The sequence below is a fragment of the Cucurbita maxima genome, unplaced genomic scaffold (assembly GCF_002738345.1).
Source record: "Cucurbita maxima cultivar Rimu unplaced genomic scaffold, Cmax_1.0 Cma_Scf00025, whole genome shotgun sequence".
NCBI lineage: Eukaryota > Viridiplantae > Streptophyta > Magnoliopsida > Cucurbitales > Cucurbitaceae > Cucurbita > Cucurbita maxima.
The window spans coordinates 2833016-2854603 of NW_019272041.1; the positions used below are offsets into that span (position 1 = coordinate 2833016).

Sequence of the window (21588 nt, forward strand, 5' to 3'; positions counted from 1 at the left end):
AACAAATTAAAAAAAAAAAAAAAAAAAAAGAACAGAACTTGAACATTATTGTATTTGTACCTTGAGAATTGGAAAATCAGACGGCGGCGACGACGGCGGAGGAAGGCGGAGGAGGGTGAGAATGTATGAGTGGGTTTGTGGGGAACATCTGACTCCGGGGAATGATTTATATAAGAAAAAACGAAGGTGGGGAAGTGGGAGGCAGAGAGAAAGATAAAAAAAAAAAAAATAATAATAAAAGTTTTAAATTATTATTATTTTTTGGTGGGTTTATTTATTTTCATTAATTTAGAGGGAGGGAATTGAATTTTGAGGAAATATGTGGCAGAGAGTGTAAATTTGAAAGAAAGAGGGGGTGGGGGCAGGGAAATGAATTAAAAATTGCAGGTAAAATAATTAAGGAATTTAAAAAGAAAAGCCAAAGGGTATTTGCTTTTTCATTAATGAGAAATTTAATTGTAATGTAATTTTTACGTCGGCGAAACATAAATGACAAATTTTATTATATTAAAATAAAGAAACCAACCCAATTTCTTTTACTCCCAAATTTAATGACAGCCGCCAACTAAGATTGATTGGATCGCAATATCCGATGAATTTATGTTTTTTTCTTCCCATTTAATTCCAAAACCTTTTTAATTACTTTTAAATTAAGTCAATATTTTGTTCATTAATTAGACATTATATATTTCTACGACATTAATGATTAATAATTCAACTTTTTTTTCTTTTTTTTTTTATTGTAAGTCAAGAATTAATGAAATAAATGTGGAATTTATAAAACATAAAAAGTTCTAAAAATAAACTTGGATTTACATTCACAACCCCTCAATTTTTTTATTTCACGTTTTGACCTTTTATTTTCTTTCTTTTGACAATTTTGGCAAGGAGTTGGAATTAAACATTCTTGCATGTAAAAACTTTCTTTATTTACTAATTTCACAGTTTTTTAATAAATAATTTACTGCTTTTACTCTAGGTAAAACGATTGACATGGATTGATATTAATAATTTCTTCAAAATATAGATGGACCCAAGTTTTAAATTTTACATATCATATTCATTTCAAAATTAAATTATTTCTTTTTAATATAATTACTTTAATATATATATATATTTTTTAAATAAAAGTTAAAAAAAAATACTATTTTTGATACTGGTTATATTTTCATAACGTGCCCAAATTTAGTTCTTGTACATTTTCTATGGGTGAGTTTATAGTTTACTTTAGTCGATACTTCTCCAATTTTGGGCCTAACCAAGACCAAAATCGAACAGGACCGATCAGTTTGATTTTGCTCGGTTGAGTTCCTTCTGGTTAAGTTTGTTCGATTGTGAGTTATATAAACTAAGAGACATCAATCCTACAATATATTTCAATAAAGATGCGAAAAAAATGTTATTGAAATTATCAAAAGATATTTTAATTTATGACACGTTGAAGAAAAATGAAGTTTCATTGTTATAAATTTGGGATGGATTACAATTTAGAGTAGCTTAGAGTTATTTTATTTCATTAATGTATTTTAAGACATTTTATTTACTTTTGGTTACATTTACATTAGGGTTAGACCATAAAGTATGAATGTTACAACTCTTGGAATTCCTTTAATAGTTTAATTTTGAGGCTATATAAAACCATGTATGTTGTATCTATAAGTAGACGTAGCATTTGTGCTCTATTTAGCCAATGACTAAGCTTTTTTTGCAATTTTATGTAGTTTAAGTTGCATGTAGAATCATTTAAACTCGAGATGATCAATCTTGTTTGTGGAGTGATTCGAATCTCAAACAAGTGTTATTGGGTTGAGATATTTGATCAACAAGGATTATTCAAGTTAGACATGATTGATTTTGCTTGTGGAATGATTCGAATCTCAAACAATGGTCTTGCATTGAGACGTTCGATTAACAAGATAATTCGAATCTTACTCCCTTTGTAGTGATTTCTACGTATTAGTAAGTCTTTTAAATTTTGACCCATTTTTTCAATCTTCAATTATAAAAGATACTTTTGTAAAAGCTAACATTAATTCTCCTTATTTCTCTTACACTCTTAGCCGTAAAAATGATAAAAGAAATAAATATATACATATAAAGAAAGTTTCAAGAACATCCCTCTTGAGACGCAACGACACCAACCAGAAAGCAAGGTAGCAGCGACAACAATTGAGAAGTGAGATGGGATGTTGAGCGATGGCTGCACTACTCTAGAGTCAAAACGGAGTGCTGCGTGACATGGATGTGTCGCACTCGATTGTGCTCTAATATTAATTAATCTATTCGCTAAATTATTGTTTTAAGGGGTAGGAGCAACAATAAAGGAAAAATTAATTTGAACTTAAAATTTCATTAAGAGGAAATGAAAGAACTTAGTACGTATTAATCATGTATTAGTGAGCTAATTAATTAAATAGGTTTGAATTGTTTGATATTAATTTGTAAATTTTAAAGAATTTTAAAATGGGAGTAAATGAATTTCCCAGTTTAGAATAATGACAAGAAGCCATGGAAGTTGCCAATATTAAATATGGCTGTTTTTTTATTACCACTACCCTAAAATTAAATAAGAAATCAGAATATTGAAAGTGTTACAGCTTGAATGTATAATAAATAAATAAATATAATGGAGAAAAATAAAAATGAATAAGAATATTAAATACATGCACATCAAATTAGTGCATGAAATTAATATTCAATAAATGTGTGACCCCAACCACATACTCACTTCCTGCCACTTTGCTTCTGATAGGTCGTTACCAATGCTCCAATGATGTTATTTTCTCAACTTTTATTTTTATTATATAATAAATCTGCCAATATCTAATAGCGGTAGACTTAGATTGTTACAAATGGAAACAAGAAACAGTATGCCAACGAGGACGCTTGGTCTCAAAGGGGTGGATTGGGATGGATTATGAGATCCCACATCGGTTGGAGAGGAGAACCAAACATTCCTTATAAAGGTGTGAAAACCTCTCGTAAATAAACGTGTTTAAAAATCATGAAACTGAAGACCAAAACAGACCATATATACTAGCAGTGACCCTGAGCTAAATAATGCACCTTGTTAGTATAAGTACCAAGGATCAGATGTTATTGGTTCATTCATGTTTTTCTCTTTTACTCGGACATCAAACAAAAATTTTGATAATGATTTCAATGTTTTCGAGATTGAAATAAAGAGTATGCAAAAAAAAGTAAATGCATAGAATTCATAAAATTGATTGAATGCTAGAAATTCAAAGCCCCATCAACTCTTAAACTTGGAATTTCATTATTGAGACCAATCCCCATTGAATGTATGTGAAGTGCATTTAGTACCACACTTACAGACCAGGCATAATATCAAAAGAAATTATTGTACCACATATATATATATATATATATATATATGCATATGATTCGTACTCGCAATAGTTAGTTTGTAGTACTAAGAAAGCATTGAATATAAGAATGGTCTAAGTTTTAGTGATGTCAAGGTGTGAAAGAGGGCAATGGATGTTTCAAGATAGCGGCACCAGTTCTAAAGCCACAGCATGAACTAGATGAATCAAACCCAGGAATCACAGATAAGAAACTAGAATAGGGAAGGAATTCACACAGTAGCATCTACAATGACGCTTGTATTTGATATATAATATCAGTGATGGATAGAGTCATGAAGCTAGATTACTGATTACTGAGCATAAATAGAACCTGCAAACATCAAGTATGGTGGTTAGTACCATGGGATCTAATCATCTAACAACGGCTGCTGGTCGAGCACTGTTAGAAGCTCAGTCATGGGCGTCACCATGCTATTCTCTGCCTCGTGTTCGCCCCTGCACTGGAGTAACTGTGTTCTAAGGCTCTGCACCAGCTCATTCAATCTCCGGATATTTCTCTCCTGGGAAAGGATAATCTACAGTAGCATTCAAAGAATTTTAGCATTATATTAACAGATCATAATAGAAACCAGGAAAAACATTGTATATCAGTCAAAGAAGCGCAGCAGTATAAGGATGAACAAGAGCTCTAAAAGAAGCAGAAACAACAAATAATCATATTGTCTGATTTAGGTATAGCTTTTGGTTCCATCCAAAAGATCTCATACCAATGAAGTTATTATTTCTAACTGATATACCCATGATGTTCCTCTTCTTTGTTGCAACTACCATCCTGTTGCCTGCACTACCGACGCCCTTTGCCATGTCGCCGCCTCCACCACTTCTCTCTGCCACTGTTGCTACTTTTCTCCGCCCACTGTAAGTGTTTTTCTCCATCTTTCCTCTTTCTTTCTCCCTCTTTTTTTTTTTTTTCTCTGCTCACTATAAGCGTTTTTTAGTCTCTCTAATTTGGCTTTTCTTTGAAGCCTACTTCAAAGAAAGGAAGGGAAAGCTCATCATTGTTTCCAACAGTGTTTACATCTTCTCCGATTTCTCTGTTCATTGAGTTCTTACGCAATCATCAAAGCAACAAAATCGTAATCGCTTGATTAATTTGCTTTGTTTTTAGCTTCCCAAGTTTTTTATTGCATAATCTGTTTGGTTATTGGGAGATTATGGAAATTCTGTGGATTTGGTTTTTTTTATTTCCTTTCAGTTTCGAGGCTCTTTGAGAGATTATAACAGTATACGATTTTGAATATCTATCATTAGCATTGCTAGCTTACAGACTTCAGAAGCCAGATTAGTGTTCGTTATAAGTGGGATGAGATAAGAAATTATTGGAAACCAAGGTAGCTAGGTAATAACTTTCATTTCCTTTAAGCCTTTCTTAGTCATCTTATCCTTAGAATTACTCTCATTCGGATGTGGTCTCGGTTCATTCATATACCCCTCCTTTACTCGGGTGTCACAACAATGGAACCTTTCACCTATTACTAAAGTTAATGTTGAAGAGAAGTTGTGCCACCGGCATAAACACACTCCTATATGCAATACAAGGAAATATGATGAAATGGTTGGCACATGAGACTCGATGATCATTTTATAGAGAGAACTTGAATATCATTTTAGTGAATCTTCTGGTCTATCATACTATAAAATCTCCAAATGGTGTTCCATTGATAAAACTGGCAGGCCTCAGATACCAAAATCACACACAAGGAAGGAACACCCTAGCGCTTTGAGAGACCAGGAACACTCCCTTTTATACTGAATTCTAAGCCAAAATACTAGAATGTTCACATGTCCAGCAATTGTGCTCCCCACAGAAGATATTCTCCCCTTCCATGTCCTATTGCCGTGTCCAATGGGGGAACAAATACTACGTACTCACACATCCTCTAACAGCCCAAGCCCACCGCTAGTAGATATTGTCCTCTTTGGATTTTCCCTTCCGGGCTTTCCCTCAAGGTTTTAAAATGCGTCGGTTACGAAGAGATTTTCACACCCTTATAAGGAATGATTCGTTCTCCTCTCCAACTGATGTGGGATCTCACAATCTACCCTTCTTGGGGCCTAGCATCCTTGTTGGCACACTGCTAGTATATATTGTCCGCTTTAGCCCATTACGTATCGCCGTCTCCCTAGTAGACGTGTTTTAAAATCGTGAAGCTGACGACGATATGTAACTGGCCAAAGCGGACAATATCTGCTAACGGTAGGTTTGGACTATTGCATACCGTAACTAACCATCAAAATTTTCCTACTTTTGGATGCATCTCAAGTGTAGGAGTTCTACAAATCCAGAGGATTCGATAAATAAGAGATACATAAAATCTAAACAGCTGAACACATACGAGTGATTTGGCAAACTTATGGGAAAAAAAGAGATAGATAACTGGAATTTCACCTTTTCTTTTACAGCTTCCTCTCTATCAGACACATGTGGTTCACTCTGTGTAGCGTTTGGACCTGCTTCAAGCTCGTTCTCATACTGTTGCCTCCACTCAAATTGCGATGAGAACACGATCAATAACAGCAGACAGACAAGAACCCAAGGTCTGGACATAATTACAACCAAGTTTTATGTAGTGCTATCCTGCTTTCCAAAAGGCAATAACAATCAAATTTTCAGTCCTAACCCAATATCTACATATATGTGACTGTTCATCAATATAACTTGATGATTATCAGTAAATTAATGAACTGAACTTGATATATTCTCAAACAATTGACTAAGAAACAACAGTTGAAAATAGACTTGAGATAAACAGAATCAAGTAACTAAGAACATAACCAAGTTCAATTACGTTCCTAGTAGCTCTAATCAGATTAACTTCCGCAATGTTCTTCATCAAATTAAAGACGGATGGGTTTTTCCCCAAATTCAAGACTTAGATTCTACAGAAACACAAAAATTGAAAGTTCCATATGAAAAAACTGCAGATTTTGTGAATGGTTTCAAGTGTTCGAAGGAATTGCATTTCCCCCTTCGCTTCTCCATCTCTTTCAGCTAATTATAATTCAATAAAACGCAAAATAAAGACGAATAGTTTAATTTTCTCACCTACCAAACACAGCCTGAGAATCGACCGAAACCCAGGAATACGAGCAGAAATCTTTCTCCAAATTACCATCTACTATAGCGTCCAGACCAGATTATGAACAACTGAGAAAAGCTCAAAACGCCAATCCCTCAAAAACATCAAAAGCCAAAAATGGGAAAGGATCGATATGCAAAAGAAATTTGGAAAAGATATTGAAGAGTTAGAAGCGAAAAAGAAACCCACTGATCGAACAGCGCATCTAAGTTTAGTTGGAATCTGATTCCTTCGAGCTGAAGGTGTGAACCGCGTCGCATTCACCTCCACCATAATCAACGAATCTCATTTTGTATGTAAATGGTTAAATAATAATCACTCGTTTAATCTGAAAATTACACGCTTGTGGTTTATTTTTATTTTTTTCTTTCCATAAAATAAATAAATATATTTTCTTTAAGAAGAAGTTTTGGGTCAAAGTTCCAAATGTTATTATTTGGGTTACATTTTGTTGTGGTACGAAATGCCTAATTTCACGCCTGAAAGCAGAGCTATAAATCTCTGAGAGAATCAAGGAGAAAGAATCAAAGAAACGTAGCAATCTTCTGACCTTTGTAAATGGGCAACGCTCAATCGCCTCAAACGAATTCCCGCTTCATTACAGCTTCCAGGTTTTTCTCTCTTTGCTCTCTCCACCCGTTCATAGATTCTAATGCGTCGAGTTTTTGATCGAATTCAACGATCGCTGCAGAGCTTTTACTCAGAATGAGCTCGAAGATCTCAAGTCGCTGTTCTTCTCCCTCGCCGCTCAATCAAATAGCAGTGGGAAATTCGTATCGCCCTCTGTTTTCGAAGTCAGTTAGTTTGTGTTTTCTCCATTGCCGATATGGTTGATTTCTGATTTTTCTCTTCACTGATTGTCTTGGGTTTTGTTGTTTGCAGACGTTTTTTGGACTGCGTGGTCCTCTTGGAGAAAGATTGTTCGATTTAGTGACACAGAAGCGCAAGGATCAGAAGCTTACTTATGAAGACCTCGTTATAGCTAAAGTAAGCCATTTTGGGGTTTCCCTGTTCTTCAAATTCAGTGTGTATTCTGAACACTATGTCTCGTCAATATCGTAGTTCTGGTTTGTTTGTTATTATTATTTTGATGAGATAATTTAGTTCTCTAAGCTCATAGCATGGTAGGCGATTCTTGAATTTCATGGCTGACTCTGGAGTATTTCATTCTTCTTTTCATCGGATTTTCCTTTCTTTGTTTGTTCGTTGCCATGGTCTTGCTTGTGAGGAGACATTATTACATTACGAATGAGGGGAGGTATTCCACTTTACAAGTGAGGAGGGGCAAGTCTAATACCTCAGTTAACTTTTGTCTTGTAATACCTCACTTAACTTTTGTCTTGTAACAGTCTAAGTAGCAGATATTGTCCTCTTTCAACTTTCCCTTCCTATATTTTACTCAAAGTTTTGATACATGCATATGCTAGGGAGAGGTTTCCACATGCTTATAAAGAGTCCCACGGCTAGCAAATATTGTCTTCTTTGGGATTTCCCTTTATAAAGAGTCCACGGGTAGCAGATATTGTCCTCTTTGGGGTTTCCTCTTATAAAGAGTCCACTGCTAGCAGCTATTGTTCTCTTTAGGGTTTCCCCTTATAAAGAGTCTACGGCTAGCCGATCCTCTTTGGGGTTTCTCCTTATAAAGAGTCCCAATGCTAGCAGATATTGTCCTCTTTAGGGTTTCTCCCTTATAAGAGTCCACTGCTAGCAGATATTGTCCCATTTGGGGTTTCCCCTTATAAAGAGTCCCACGACATATATTGTCCTCTTTGGACTTTCCCTTTCAGGATTTCACTCAAAGTTTTAATACGCCTTAACACACCTCTAAAGAGAGGTTTCCACATGCTTATAAAGAGTGTTTTGTTCCACTCTCTAACCGATAGGATCTCATAATCCTACCCTTTCAAGTCCCAGCGTCCTCGTTGGCACACTGCCTGGTGTCCAACCCCCTTTGGGGTTCAGCCTCCTCGCTGACACATCGCCCAATGTCTGGCTCTGATACCATTTGTAATAGCCCAAGCCCCAAGACTACTTTGTTCTTCTCTCCAACCAACATGGGATCTCACATTTTTTGTTTTTTTTTTTTTTTGTAACTCAACAACTGTGGGGGTGGGAAGATTCAAAACTTTGACCCCTTGATCTAAAGTATATGCCTCAACTAGTAGAGTTATGCTAAAGTTAACATCAAACCGCCCCAGTTTTTGTGTTTGATTTATTTAAAACCAACATCAAACGTCTGGAACACCTGGCAAAGATATGAGCACAAACCTTTTCTGATGCTGTTACCCAACGTTTGGAGAACCTGGTTGATATTAACCAAAAAAATATCAATCATATAATATACTTCAATGAAGATGTGAAAAAAAGGTTGTCAAAATTATCAAAAGATGTTTCAATTCATGCCACATTGAAGAAGAATGAAGTTTGATTGTTATAAATTTTGGGTGGGTTACAATTTAAAGTAATTTAGAGTTTTTAGGACTTTTTATTTACTTTAGGTTACAATTACATAATGGTTAATTATGACCATTAAGTATGGATGTTACAACTCTTGAATGCTTTTAGTAGTTTCATTTTGAGGCTATATAAAGCCATGTATGTTGTATTTGTAAGAGACTTGAAAAATATAGTAAAAGGAGCATTTGTGCTTTCTTCAGCCAATGACTAAGTTTCTTTACAATTCTATGTAGTTTAGGTTGCATGTAGAATCATTCAAGCTCGACATGATCAATCTTGCTTGTGGAATGATTCGAATCTCAAACAAGTGTTCTTGCATTGAGATATTTGATCAACAAGAATCATTCAAGCTAGACATGATCGATCTTGCTTGTGGAGTGATTCGAATCTCAAACAAGTGTTCTTGCCTTGAGATATTCGATCAACAAGGTAATCCGAATCTTACTCCCCTTGTAGAGGTTCCTTATCTTATCATCTAAAGTAAATGCCTCAATTAGTAGAGTTATGCTAAAGTTAACATAAAACCGCCCCAGTTTTTGTGTTTGATTTATTTAAAACCAACATCAAACGTCTGGAACGCCTGGGAAAGATATGAGCACAAACCTTTTCTGATGCTGTTACCCAACGTTTGGAGAACCTGGTGTTTGGTCATTCATCATCATTTATCTTTTGAAACCCATCAAATATTCTTAATTCTAGTTGTGATGATTGTTATTATTATTTCATCATTTGCATTGAAGGGCACTTATGAGAAGGGAACAAATGAAGAAATTGAAGAGTTCATTTATCAGTTATTAGATGTGTCAGGTGATGGTGCCCTTGGGAGGTAATATTTTCTTCTTTCGATGATCAACTTCTAATAACAAAGGCTACTGGTTCTATGACCCACCAAATCCCAACAATTAGCTTTCTGTTTCAAAATCTGATTGGACATGAACTATTATGTGCCTTCTTTGCTTTCATGCCAATGCCAGGTCTGATCTGGAGTCGGTTCTAGTAGAAATTTTAACTTATGTATTCTCCTCAACAAATAATGAAACTGGATTCGATTCGCATCAGGACGCAGTACAAATATTTATTCATGCAGCAACTTTCTCAGAGAACGGTGAACGATTTACTTATGAAGATTTCAAACACTGGTGTACTCTGCTTCCATCTGTTAGGAAGTTTCTTGGAAGCTTGTTGATGCCACCAGAAGTAGGTATTTGATTATCTTTCCATCAATCTCAGTCCAGTACAACTTAGATTTAAGTTTTTTAGTACAATAAGTTCGTTGGAGTTTGATTATGATTTTCTCGAACTTCTTAACTGATCCTGTGTTTTACTTCATGCATGATTTTGCTTGATTCTGGTTAGGTTTTAATACATTCATTCCAAATTCTGTTCATTATCTACAATATATAGCATTCTTACATTTGAGTTCCTTTTGTTCACGGGAAATCTACAAATCTCAAAATGAACAGTCATGTGCAATTTTGATTCCATTCAATGTAAATTTTTCCATCATTGTCATTGTACTAGATTTATAATTGTTTGTCTTTAAAGATAGTTGTAACAGCACAAGCTTCGTTCCCACTCCGTCCGGTGATGTGGGGGGGCCAGCATCCTGCTAGCACACCACCCGGTGACTGGCTCTGATACCATTTATAATGGTCAAACCCACCCCTAACAAATATTGTTCTCTCTGGACTTTTCCTTTCGGGCTTTTCCTCAAGGTTTTCAAAACGCGTCTGTTAGAGAGAGGTTTCCACACCCTTATAAGGAATGCTACGTTCTCCTTGGGATCTCATAGTAGTAGTCTTCTTCCCTTGGTTTTCTAGGTCTAGAACTGGCCATTCCATTATCTTGTTATCTTTGCTTTAAACACTTCACCATTCGACTCAAGTTGCAAGCCACATCAATGGCGGACTAGATATTGAAACGTGAAAGAAAGGTTATATAATCTTTTGCATTTTTATGGTGGCTGTGTAGGGAGACCTGGTTGTCAAGTTCCAAGGCTGGTCTATGGGGCAAACATAGATTCTCATCTTGTGTTATTGAAGAAGGAATATGCTTGGCATATAGGAGGAGCTCTTCCTCAGCATGAGCTGGAGGAGTGGAGACTACTTTACCATAGTTCAATAAATGGGCTGAGTTTCACTACATTTTTGGGTAACACAACGTAAGTTCATTCACTTATTTGTTTGTTTGTTTCTCTTACTGGAATCACTTAAGAAAGAAAGCACACCATCAAGCTTCTTTTATGGGTTTAGTGAAGCTCGAGTAGCTTAAACTTTTGGGTTTAGTGAAGCTCGAGTCAAACAGAAATACATGCTCGTAGAGCGGGTCTTAACTTCCTTGTTTTAAGGAGAACGTGCAGTAACGATGGAGGACCAACGGTGCTGATAGTGAAAGATAAAGAAGGTTATATATATGGAGGATATGCTTCTCAGGCATGGGAGAGGCATGGTGATTTCTATGGAGATCTGAAATCATTTCTATTTCAGCTGTATCCAAAGGCATCCATATACAAACCAACTGGAGCTAACAATAACTTACAATGGGTAACTTCTCCACTTGCCTTCTAATTTTCTTCCATCTCTCTCGATCAGAGTTCTCACTAGTCTTCTTTTTTGACAGTGCGCTGTAAATTTCAGTTCAGATAGTATACCGAACGGCATTGGGTTTGGAGGACGAGCGAACCACTTCGGTCTGTTTGTGTCGGCAAGCTTCGATCAGGGTCACACGTTCACATGTACAACATTTGGGAGCCCGTGTCTGTCGAAGACGAACCGAGTAGAGCTGGAAGTGATAGAATGCTGGGGAGTAGGAGGAGAAGAAAAGGGGAGTGGTAGCCATAACAATAATGGAGTGAAGGGTAGTGTGTTGGAGAGGTTTAAAGAGGATCGCAATATGCTCAAAATGGTTGGGCTTGCCAATTCCAGTGAATGATCATGCATTTTGACGTTTATTGTGTAGTGTTTGGTATATATTACAGATTTTGCTGATTTTATTTTTATGTAATATTATTATACATAGATATTATATTGTTATGAAATTATTTGATTTCTTTTATAGGAAAATAACAAATAGAATTTCTATTTGTTGAAGGTTTGGTGTCATGGTCATGGGTTTGGAATGTTTCAGTCATAAAGAAGTACATGGCTGCATATCCGTATGGTTATGCTTCGGGGATTAAAATGCCCAAAATATATGATAAGAGACCTGAGTAGTTATCAATTATTTCAATTTAAAGTATATGTTATTAAAGTATTTATTCTACATTGTTTTTGTCATAAGCATATGAACAAAATATGAACCCCTTACATACATGTCAATATATATATGAACATGCATAAGTAAACTTTGGAAATTATGCCAATTTGATCTAAACTTAATTTTATTAAATATAGTGAATTTGATGAAACAAAGAATACTTGAAGAAATACAAGCAATGAAAAGGGTTAAAATATGAAGAAGAGCTATAATTTAAAAAAGGAAACAGTTGTGATAATTTTAGGTAGGTGACCTCAACCTATTCCCTTGAGCTCTTTATTAATTATGCTAAATTTCATCTTTCTAATTTATGAACTCCAACAAACAAAGATTTAAATAAACAACATACGAATCAACCGAGCCAGACCCAGAAGAAACAAAATCTCTCTATTGAATTTGATAATTCGAAATTAATATGTAAATTCCATAACCTTTAGCATACCAGAAACTAACCATCCTCATAAACAAAACTGTATTGAGCCTCAACCGAAAATGAGATTAAAAAATAAAAATCAAAACCCTAGCCAATAATCTCAGTACCTCCCACCGCGACCGCCCAATCCAAACGCAACCTGCTGCGGCACAGTCCGATCGACCTGAACAATCCCCGGAATATCGGTCATTCCAAGAGCAGAAAGCATATCGAGAGTCTCCCTATCGACCTCGATTTGATCGGTTTTAATGGCGGAGACATCAGGGACGAAGTCCATTCGGCGCTCGCGCTCTTCCTCTTGAAGCTTCAGAGAAATGCCGCGAACAGGTCCCTTTTGGATCCGCTTCATGAGGTGAGTGGAGAATCCGGCTATCTTGTTTCGGAGTCTCTTAGAGGGGATAATGGCGACCTCTTCCAGAATCTTCTTGTTCGTATGGAAGTCCAGAGTCATGCGCGAGTAGTAGCGCTCGATGACTTGACGGGAAGATTTCTTCACTGTTTTGGTGCGAACGCGTCCCATGTTTCTGCCGGGGAAATCGTCCGCAGGGGCCGGTGAGTGGAGGCGCCGGTGAAAAAAAACACGGCGAAACGGAGTGCAGAACTTTACCTAGAAAGTAGAATAATTGGTTTTGGGGATTTATATAGGATTTCTCAAGGAAGGTCTTGGGCTTGAAGATTTAAATTTCGCGGGCCGAATGGATTCTTATGGGCCCATAATTCAAACGTAAAATAAAACTCATCCAATTTTTTAATTCCAGATGAATGCATTTCAGTAATTTGGCCATGCGCAGCTAGATACCTTCCAAGTAACCATGGATCATTTTCCAGATACTTATGAATTTCCATCTTCCTCTTTAATGAGGTTTCGCACCAATTTATCGATGGAACACAAATTTAGAGCAGCAAATGCTTGGAATGGTGTAATATAAGTGAGCAATTCTCTTGCAGGAATGAAGGCGAGGATCGTTTTGGGGAAGGTTTATAATTACATTCGGTATGATTTGAAGCAAATTGCATTTCCTTCGTCGTTGCCAGATCCTCCGCAGCTTCGAAAGCCTACATAGCATGAACGATTATTGGTAGATTCTTATTCTTTGATGATCTCGTTTTCTTTTGTTGGCTTTGCTGCTGTTTTTATTTCTTCTGCAATTCTTTAGTTAAGGATTGATAAGTTGCAATCAGTGATTGAAAGTTAAAGAGTTAATTGCTAGGAGATCGACTTACGTATAGTTAACTCGATTGCTAATTGAATGTTTGCTTGTTATTTAATTGCTCATTGAAAATTTGATTCTGCAACAAAAAGTCTAAGGATAATAAACACTCGACACTGGAAGACCTTGGTAACCGACCTTTGTGTTATAGTTTGATTCGAATGCTCTAGATTGAAGTGAAATATTCGCCAATTCTTGTTATCAGATATTCGAATGCTCTAATTGATTCTTACTTGAACATGATTTTCAGTGCAATTGTGATTGGTGTGTTTTGTCTACTGATTTCTGGTTCCTGATCAAACAAATCTGTTGATGCGTAAGATAAAATTGCTTCAAGTTCAAATGCCCAATATTGATAAAATTTCCTTAATATCTAATGCTTGTGGAAATAATAGTGATAGGTATTCCCGGTTTTGTAACTCTTGTCAAGCCTTCCTTGCTACCAATGGAAAAAGTTGAAGATGTGTGAACAGAATGGTCATAGATAGCAGTGTTCTAAGAGAAGGTTCTAGTCATTGTTTTGTGGTTAATCTTTGCTCCCCCTGTTTTAAAGTTCGAAACGAGAGAGATTTTCTTGCAACTAGATTATGATATCTATAAATTTATTTCTGTATCCTATTTTAATTAGATTTAACACTCATCTTACGGCTGATGATGTTAATAAGATATCCAACTATAAATTCTCAGGATAGAAGTAGCTGCCAATAACATCACTGATCGAACTATGTTGTGTGGTATTGATTCATTCATTTGACTAAATTCTACTCTTCAGATTAAGCTTGTGGGATTGTGACTTACGCTTGTCTCAAATGATCTCTCCCTTTGTTTTGAAACGCACTTTCACTCTTTGATTTAACTTTACAATAAATATAAGACATGCTTATATTTGGTAATTGGAAATCTTACCATAGTCTCCTATCAGGAGGGAGAAAAGGTTCTAGAATTCTTGATTATGGGATATCGATGTTTTCGACTAGGAGTTCTAGATGATTCCTACTTGTCGATGCTAATCATTTATTATAACAGGAAGTTATTTTCTTACACAAAAGTGAGGTCAAACAAACAAAGGAACAAAAAGGAGCCAAAGTTCAAGTGGAAAATAGAATAGCAAAGGAGACTAGAAGTAATATCACCCGATTATCAGAAATTAAACAGGGGTGTATCTCATAAAAGAAAAGGCTAGAAGTCCAAAATGAGGTGCACAAGTCCTCGTAGATCCTCTTATTCTTCTCGTGCCAAATACTTGCGCATGTTATACAAGCAACTATCAAGCCAAAGAAATATTCCCTTTACCACAAACAGAGGACTCAGAATAACCTGCAACAATCTCTATAGTCTTGATTATGCGTAATGCTTAACTTAAAGTTTACTAGAATCTATTTTATGTTTGTGTCAAAAACAAATAATGCCAAAAAAATATGAATCCAATCCACAATTGTACACCATTGAGGTGAAAGGTGAAAGGAAACAGACCATTAGATAACGTCAATTTCAGTGGTGTCAATTCTCTCCAGAGTCACTCATTAAGCAAAAATCCTTATCTCTTACAGAATGTCTACATTTAAAGCTTAGTATAGAAATAAGAGTTTGGTTTTAAAAAAAGAGTTTCTCAGAACAACTTTCAGCACAATTATTATGCATAATCATTTGAAAAGTTCAACGTGAGAATATGGTTCATTGTATAACTTGAACGCAAGATGGGAAAATTGAGTTTCAATTTTGAGAATTAGACCTGTAATGGAGATTGAAAGTTTGAAACTGAAAACCAATGGTTATCCCTCAGATTGGTTTAACTGAGTTGAGATGCATTGGTGATTAACCTCGATGACGTGTCCTTTTTTTTTTTCTTCTTTTCATTTTAGACTATATTGTGTGTGGTCCGTGATGTATTAAAGTTGAGTTTGTGCATAAAAATTGAGGTCTTATCATGGTCCACCACTCTAATAGGAGAACCGTCGGTTTCTTTAAGTTAATCATGAACTTTAAGTTCCCTTATTCTGTTATCTTTTCTTTATCTCCCACTTGGGTGCATCTTCTGTTGCAATGAAAGTTTTCTCTTCTACTTTCAACCTGGTATTTATTGAATTCAATATTCCTGATAAGATTGCCCATTTTTCCTTTGTTGCAAAAACAAAAATCCAGCTGTGGCTGCAAGAAGAGGAATGGAGACATTAAAACCAACTTTGCAGCGGGTTTATATGACTAGAGCTTCTGCATATAGAGAAGCAATTTTATAGATGGGTATCAAGAAGGTATTCAGCAAGTCATGGAGAAGAAGAAAGTTTCTGATTCTCAATCGGGAAGCGATAAAATCAAATATAAATTTCTGATCCTATTTATGCTTCATGTTTAAAGGATTGGGCAGTTCAGTTTGCAGTTGTAAAAATTGTTTGAGTTGAGATAAAATTTTATCTCCGGAGGTGCTATTTGATATATGTACAGTTTTGAGAATCTCATAATATAAACTACAAACACACAGTCATTAGAAGGATGGCAATTGTCAGTTATTTTAATTTGTAAGGTCTGGTTTACAATTGATCTCAAGTTGGATAAGTTTTCCTCAACGCTTCAGGTGTGAATTGTACATTGCAGCCGGCCCCTACATTCACATTAAGACCACTCAAGCTTTTTAATCATGTCATGAGGTATCTGCATGGTGGATTGAATGTCCGGTACAACCATAACTCTATGATTTGACAAGAAAACGTTGGACGCTGATTTTGCAAATTGAGAAAGAAATGTAGTGGCATAGTTAGGTCATAAGATGCTGTGAAGATGCTCAAAGTACACTTTATTGTGGTTAGATGGAAGGCTGAAAATGACTGGCGTTACAGGGATTGAAGGGCCCATTTAGAATTGGGTCGAGCTTCCAATGTTCGAGCTACCATCTGACTTTTCCAGCGGAGCCGGAATTGTTGAAAACTAATGAGGTACCGATTGTTCCATCTTTTTATGCTCTTCGATTGTAGAAAGAAAGTAATAGTGGGGTTGCTCAATATCGTGTCTACTGTCTAGGTTCATGCTTGGCATTGCTTCTAATATTTTCAAGCACATGGTTCTTGCTTTCAAGTCTTATTTTTATAATAGGTTAAAAGTCCTTTTTTGGATAGAATAACCAGGTGATTTGCCTAAAGATAAATTGACTTCATTTATATGATTTTTTTTTTTTCCTCGAGTCATTTCTGTTAAGAGAATTGATTATGGTAGCATGAGCTTAACATCCTTATTGTCTTGGCTCATCTCAGTGTATAATTTGAAGAGTTTGTTCAAGAAGTATGATAGATCCTGATAAAGAATCGAGCGACTCTTATCTTTATCAACTAATGATTGTTTGGCGTCGTAGTTTCACAGAAACTTATGCAGGCATTGAAACCAATTACCATCGGTGAGTACCGATATCGACTAATTTTGGTGTTGTTGCTTGTTTCTGCTTGAGTCACGAAAGTATTTTTAATGCACTATTGGGTGAAGTTTGCTGGGTCAGAAATATTCAAAAGCAAATCAACTGATTGATGAAAAGATAAGTGGAATGAACCGTGGACGAATTCTCTCTTGCTGTTACTATATATGTACTGTACTTAGTCATGCATAATTGAATTATGCTTGCCAAACATATCCCTTAGTAGGAGTCCTTTCATTCCTTCGATTAGCAATTTCTTCGGTGCCAATGATAGCTTGCACACATATCTGGGGACCCCCTACTTTCAAAGCCACTGATGAAGATTGGAAAATCATCAACCAGGAAGGTCAATGGTTATCTCTCCTGTCTGCACATTTATGGGCCCCGCAAGCAAGATTTCCTAACTCACCTTTTCATCATTCCCACAGGTAATAATACGCTGATTTTCTGTTTAATTCAGCCACTAGTTGATGATATATTTCTTATAATAATTCTGCAAGCTGTACTGAACATTTGCACCACATTTTCGATGTATGTAGACAGGACACGATACCATGCTAATCATCAATGCACTATCTCATTACTTACTTTTCCCCAAAAAGTAAATGATTTTAAATAAAGAAAAGGGCTTATATATACGTTTTGTCTAACCAATTCATAGACACATCACCTTTTTACTGTGCTGTGTTTTCATTTGTCCTATAGGCTACACCACAAATATAGAGATGAAATGTAACAAACAATATGTCAGCATACTATACATTTTATAATCCTGATTGGTACCGTGTTGATTGCTAATGGACTAGTTGGTTTCTTTGAAGTTATATGGATAGCATGTTGAAAAGAAACATATTCTCTGTTTGAAAATATGATAATAAGAACTCCACAATGAAGGTTAAACCAATTACAGTAGAGTGAGATGCAGTGGAACTAAAGTTTTCTTCTTTTTTATATGTTGCTGGAACGTACTTGACCTGAAATCTGATAGGTTTCTTCCTGAAATCAATGGCTGGGGCACTGCATACTTTATCGAAATATAGCCATGGAATAGATAGCCAGGGGAATTTGGACGCTCATTCAGGGTGACTTTGGTCTAGTATTTCAGTGTGTAGTCTTTTCAATTGAACAATACTTCTAAATCATATAACCAAACATAATAGTATTTTTAACCTTTTGTTTTCAATACTTCATCTGTAGCTTCATAAATATGTATGTAGATTTTATCAGTGATTTCTTTTTTGTCGCAGAAAAGGCATGTTCATCAAACAAAGTTCAATTTGTAGGGTAAGAAAGCATGGATTTTCTTTTAGATGTCCTTTCATCCAAAACTAATCTCAATTTCATTTCAGAATTGAATACAGGAATAGGCATGGCATGAAATTAACAACCTCTTGAGCAGCAGTTCAGATCAGGCGGATTCACATAAAAAAATGGTTGAAAGGACACGACAATTGAGAGGCAAATCTTAATAATAAATAAGGTAAGAAACAAAGGTTAGATTTTGCTAGAACTTATAAAAGAGTAATAGTAGCTGTTTCCGATCCATCCAATCCCACCTACTCAAATAAAGTGGCACTGGCACTGGCACAGCTTCTTCCCCCCTTTTCCTCCGCTCATATTTTGAGTCTCTCTAAAAAAAATCTTGAGCCAGAATGTCAAATAGATTCTTCATTCCTGGCCTTCAACGACCCTAGTTTCCAATTTACATGTATGACGTAAGCCCTAGGTAGCTTTCTTCTTCCTGGACCCCACTTTTCCTCTCTCCTCATCCCCCCCACCCCACCCCTGACCTTGGAAAGTCGGCCAGAAAACCTGGGATTTATTTCTCTATCTATTTTCCCATATTTTATTTAGTGGGGATGACTCTTCCCAAGTGTAGTGGGAAAAAGTGTGTTTTGCATTACAGGGACGTCACATCCACACATCTCTATACTTCATATTTCGCCTGCTTGATATCTTGTGGGAAAGTGGAATCCTGTTACAACCTCATCTTAGAACTCCCATAAAATGACACACCCGTTACAGTAAAATATAAATATGTGTGTTTGTGTAGATAATCAAGCAGATTTTCCTGTGATTTGTTAGTTTCGAGAGAGAGAGAGAGGTGTTGTAGAAATAAAAACTGGAAGGGGTTGGTTGGTCCATAGTGTGTAATGCTCTGCTAAGAAGAGTTGGCTTTGAACTTTTTGTGCATATGATTTCTGTAAGTGAAGAAAGGAAGAGTGTGATATCATTTGTGCAGAGTTTTGGTCCGATATCATTTCTCTGATGCTTCTGTCCATGTACGATGTTCCCCTTACAATCTGGAAACCTACCATTTCCTCTCTCTTCCCATTTCCTTTCTCCTTTTCTTCTTCAACTCTCTCTCTAAAAAAAAAGAACTAAATTTGTAGCATCTTCTTATTCATTGATTTGGGTTTTCTTTGTTATAGACAGACTACAAAATAGTGAACTGGTTGAGCTTGTATGTATTGATCCCAGATTGCTACAATGTTTGAGGCCTAAATCATCTTTTGTGGGATTCCAAACTTTTATATTCATTTTATTTTAGCCAATATGTGACCCACATGTTATATTTCTTTTCATTTAGTTATATTTTTGTCCTTAAAATGGGTAAGCATATGACATTGAATCATATCATTAAAATGAGCAATCTTTGCAGGTACATTTCTAAATTAATTCACAGATTTTGTTGCCAAAAGAGGAGACCATTCCATTTAATAAATGCAACAATAACCCATGGCACTCCCTTTTTTTCTTTCTTTTTTTTTTTTTTCTTCCTTTCCTATCTCACTTTGACTCCATCTAATCTGTCTGATTAGATGAAACGAATTCAAGGGGGGTGGAAAAATAATAATAGTGATAATATGGAGTTGAGTTGTCATACCATGTGATGAGGAAGAGAAGAAGCATAGTGTCAGTGTGTGTAGAAGCTGTGACGGGTTGGATCTTGACCCGATAGACCCGACCCGCCACCGATAGTCGAAGGCTGTTCAGGTTCCGACACGTCGGTTTGGCACTCCAAGTCCACCCCGAACAGACGCACTATCTTTGAATTCCCAACCGACACTGTTTGACTCTGAACAGAGGACTCTGAAAACAATGCACATACACCAAGCTTTCATTTTTTAAATCCTTTTTTTTTTTTTTTTATCTAATAAAGAAATTAAAATAACATTAATTTCTGGGTAATTAATGGAAAAATTATAAATAAATAAATCATTAGCATTCTTCATGTTTTGTAATAAATAAAAGGGTGAAAATTTGACAAAAATACCTGCACGAGGACAATCAGAAGATTGGTATGGCGGTGAAGGAAGATGATTATGATGATGATGAGAAGGATATGGGTTTGAAGAACAGAAGATTCTAGTTGCCGCCGCCGTCTCCGCCGTAGACACCGGCGAGCGCCGCTTCCAGCCAATGAACAACCTATCCCCATCACGGCGGTGGCGTTCAAAGACGACGACATCACCGGCGTCAAGGCGCTTCTCTTTGACAAAGCGGGTCCACCCTTTAGTGAGCACATAGCTCTGGCTACTATTCCAATACGAGTAACGGAAGCGCCACATCTTACCGGACTCATCTTCGAAGCTAAGAAGCAAGCCCTTGTCAGCCGTGTCGCCGCCGGGGGAAAGTGGAAAATACTTTTCAGCATATTGCTTGGGGATGACGAGGCGGTTGAGCTTGCCAACGTCGCTGGGAGTCAAGGGCTTTTCGAACATGGGGTGCTTGTGGTGGTGGTGGATGAGGTGGTGGTCGACGGCGGAGGCAGAGGATTTGGGGTGGTGGAGATGGCAGTCCGAAGAGAAGTGGTTTAAGGACATTTTGGAAGACAGAGAATTTGTGGGAGTTCTTGATGTGGAGAGAGTGTTTTATTTAGATGATGTTTGGATTCAAAAGACATAAGTTGACAGTGAAAGAGAGAGAATTTTGAAAAATATGAGGAGAGAAGCATTGAGGCTTTCGCGTGATCGAATGCACCAATCATTAATTTCAGTGAACAATATTAAATTTATTATCTCACTCCTTACCATTCTCTTCCAATTTCTTTCAATTAATGAATGTGATCCTACCTCGATTAAAAAAAAGAGGAATAAAGCGTTTTAAAACTTTGAGAGAGGAATTTGAAATGGAAAGTCTAAATAGTACAATATTTATTGATTGTGGGTTTGGAATGTTACACAAATTGTGTCTTGGCGGTGTGACTTGAAGGTGTCTTATGAGATCCACATCGGTTGGAAAGGAAAACGAAGTATTTCTTGTAAGAGTGTAGAAACATCTCTTTAATGGGATGGGTTCTATCATCTCTTTAATGGACTGGACCTCAAGTGGGTGAATTATGAGATCTCACACCGGTGGA

General features: G+C 36.4%; 5 protein-coding genes and 1 long non-coding RNA gene across 17 annotated transcripts in view; 2 read left to right on the forward strand and 4 right to left on the reverse strand.

Annotated features, from left to right (window-relative positions):
• LOC111498264 overlaps window positions 1-137 on the reverse strand; it is a 762-nt gene extending 625 nt beyond the window's left edge. The window contains exon 1 of the mRNA XM_023149366.1: window positions 61-137. The gene's annotated coding sequence lies outside the window, so the exon portion shown is untranslated. The remainder of the gene's footprint in view (window positions 1-60) is intronic.
• A 3215-nt stretch (window positions 138-3352) lies between these two features.
• LOC111498265 lies at window positions 3353-6768 on the reverse strand. 7 transcript variants are annotated; one of them, XM_023149372.1, is made up of 4 exons: window positions 6659-6768; window positions 6440-6537; window positions 5779-5967; window positions 3353-3904 (listed from the first exon to the last, which is right to left on the reverse strand). In XM_023149372.1, the coding sequence occupies exons 3-4, from the start codon at window positions 5935-5937 to the stop codon at window positions 3737-3739; spliced, it is 327 nt and encodes a 108-aa protein (XP_023005140.1). In that variant the 5' UTR covers window positions 5938-5967; window positions 6440-6537; window positions 6659-6768; the 3' UTR covers window positions 3353-3736. The 7 variants fall into 7 exon arrangements, with proteins under 7 accessions (XP_023005140.1, XP_023005136.1, XP_023005138.1 ...); XM_023149368.1 differs by having other exon boundaries at window positions 6436-6537; XM_023149370.1 differs by having other exon boundaries at window positions 5779-5970; window positions 6440-6758.
• A 126-nt stretch (window positions 6769-6894) lies between these two features.
• LOC111498260 (TLD domain-containing protein 1) lies at window positions 6895-11942 on the forward strand. 2 transcript variants are annotated; one of them, XM_023149358.1, is made up of 8 exons: window positions 6895-7080; window positions 7161-7263; window positions 7352-7456; window positions 9667-9752; window positions 9901-10127; window positions 10898-11087; window positions 11274-11469; window positions 11546-11942. In XM_023149358.1, exons 1-8 carry the CDS (start codon window positions 7028-7030, stop codon window positions 11855-11857), a joined length of 1272 nt encoding a protein of 423 aa, XP_023005126.1. In that variant the 5' UTR covers window positions 6895-7027; the 3' UTR covers window positions 11858-11942. The 2 variants fall into 2 exon arrangements, with proteins under 2 accessions (XP_023005126.1, XP_023005127.1); XM_023149359.1 differs by having other exon boundaries at window positions 6896-7080; window positions 11286-11469.
• A 608-nt stretch (window positions 11943-12550) lies between these two features.
• Window positions 12551-13281, reverse strand: LOC111498263 (40S ribosomal protein S17-like). Its single transcript, XM_023149365.1, has one exon. It carries the CDS (start codon window positions 13132-13134, stop codon window positions 12715-12717), a length of 420 nt encoding a protein of 139 aa, XP_023005133.1. The 5' UTR covers window positions 13135-13281; the 3' UTR covers window positions 12551-12714.
• A 77-nt stretch (window positions 13282-13358) lies between these two features.
• Window positions 13359-20065, forward strand: LOC111498267. Of its 4 annotated transcripts, XR_002720753.1 has the most exons (7): window positions 13359-13476; window positions 13563-13693; window positions 15968-16755; window positions 17071-17653; window positions 18473-18509; window positions 18575-19641; window positions 19707-19881. It is a non-coding gene; the product is annotated as an uncharacterized LOC111498267 (long non-coding RNA). The 4 variants fall into 4 exon arrangements; XR_002720754.1 differs by lacking the exon at window positions 19707-19881 and adding an exon at window positions 19888-20065 and having other exon boundaries at window positions 13359-13693; window positions 18575-18705; XR_002720752.1 differs by having other exon boundaries at window positions 13359-13693.
• Window positions 19120-21220, reverse strand: LOC111498261 (B3 domain-containing protein At5g06250-like). Of its 2 annotated transcripts, XM_023149361.1 has the most exons (3): window positions 20503-21220; window positions 20113-20318; window positions 19120-19200 (listed from the first exon to the last, which is right to left on the reverse strand). In XM_023149361.1, the coding sequence occupies exons 1-2, from the start codon at window positions 21050-21052 to the stop codon at window positions 20143-20145; spliced, it is 726 nt and encodes a 241-aa protein (XP_023005129.1). In that variant the 5' UTR covers window positions 21053-21220; the 3' UTR covers window positions 19120-19200; window positions 20113-20142. The 2 variants fall into 2 exon arrangements, with proteins under 2 accessions (XP_023005129.1, XP_023005128.1); XM_023149360.1 differs by lacking the exon at window positions 19120-19200 and having other exon boundaries at window positions 19977-20318.
• Between the last annotated feature and the right edge of the window lie 368 nt (window positions 21221-21588).

What these genes read in the sequence shown, in the direction of transcription:
- LOC111498265 (XM_023149372.1), bottom strand. Translation starts at nt 5,937, where the DNA reads ATGTCCAGACCTTGGGTTCTTGTCTGTCTGCTGTTATTGATCGTGTTC. An exon ending in AGGAAGCTGTAAAAGAAAAG is followed by an intron (nt 3,905 to 5,778) that starts GTGAAATTCCAG and finishes ATGCTACTGTAG; the next exon opens with ATTATCCTTTCCCAGGAGAG.
- LOC111498260 (XM_023149358.1), top strand. Translation starts at nt 7,028, where the DNA reads ATGGGCAACGCTCAATCGCCTCAAACGAATTCCCGCTTCATTACAGCT. An exon ending in TATCGCCCTCTGTTTTCGAA is followed by an intron (nt 7,264 to 7,351) that starts GTCAGTTAGTTT and finishes TGTTGTTTGCAG; the next exon opens with ACGTTTTTTGGACTGCGTGG. An exon ending in GTTGATGCCACCAGAAGTAG is followed by an intron (nt 10,128 to 10,897) that starts GTATTTGATTAT and finishes GTGGCTGTGTAG; the next exon opens with GGAGACCTGGTTGTCAAGTT.
- LOC111498263 (XM_023149365.1), bottom strand. Translation starts at nt 13,134, where the DNA reads ATGGGACGCGTTCGCACCAAAACAGTGAAGAAATCTTCCCGTCAAGTC.
- LOC111498261 (XM_023149361.1), bottom strand. Translation starts at nt 21,052, where the DNA reads ATGTCCTTAAACCACTTCTCTTCGGACTGCCATCTCCACCACCCCAAA. An exon ending in TTCTGATTGTCCTCGTGCAG is followed by an intron (nt 20,319 to 20,502) that starts GTATTTTTGTCA and finishes CATTGTTTTCAG; the next exon opens with AGTCCTCTGTTCAGAGTCAA.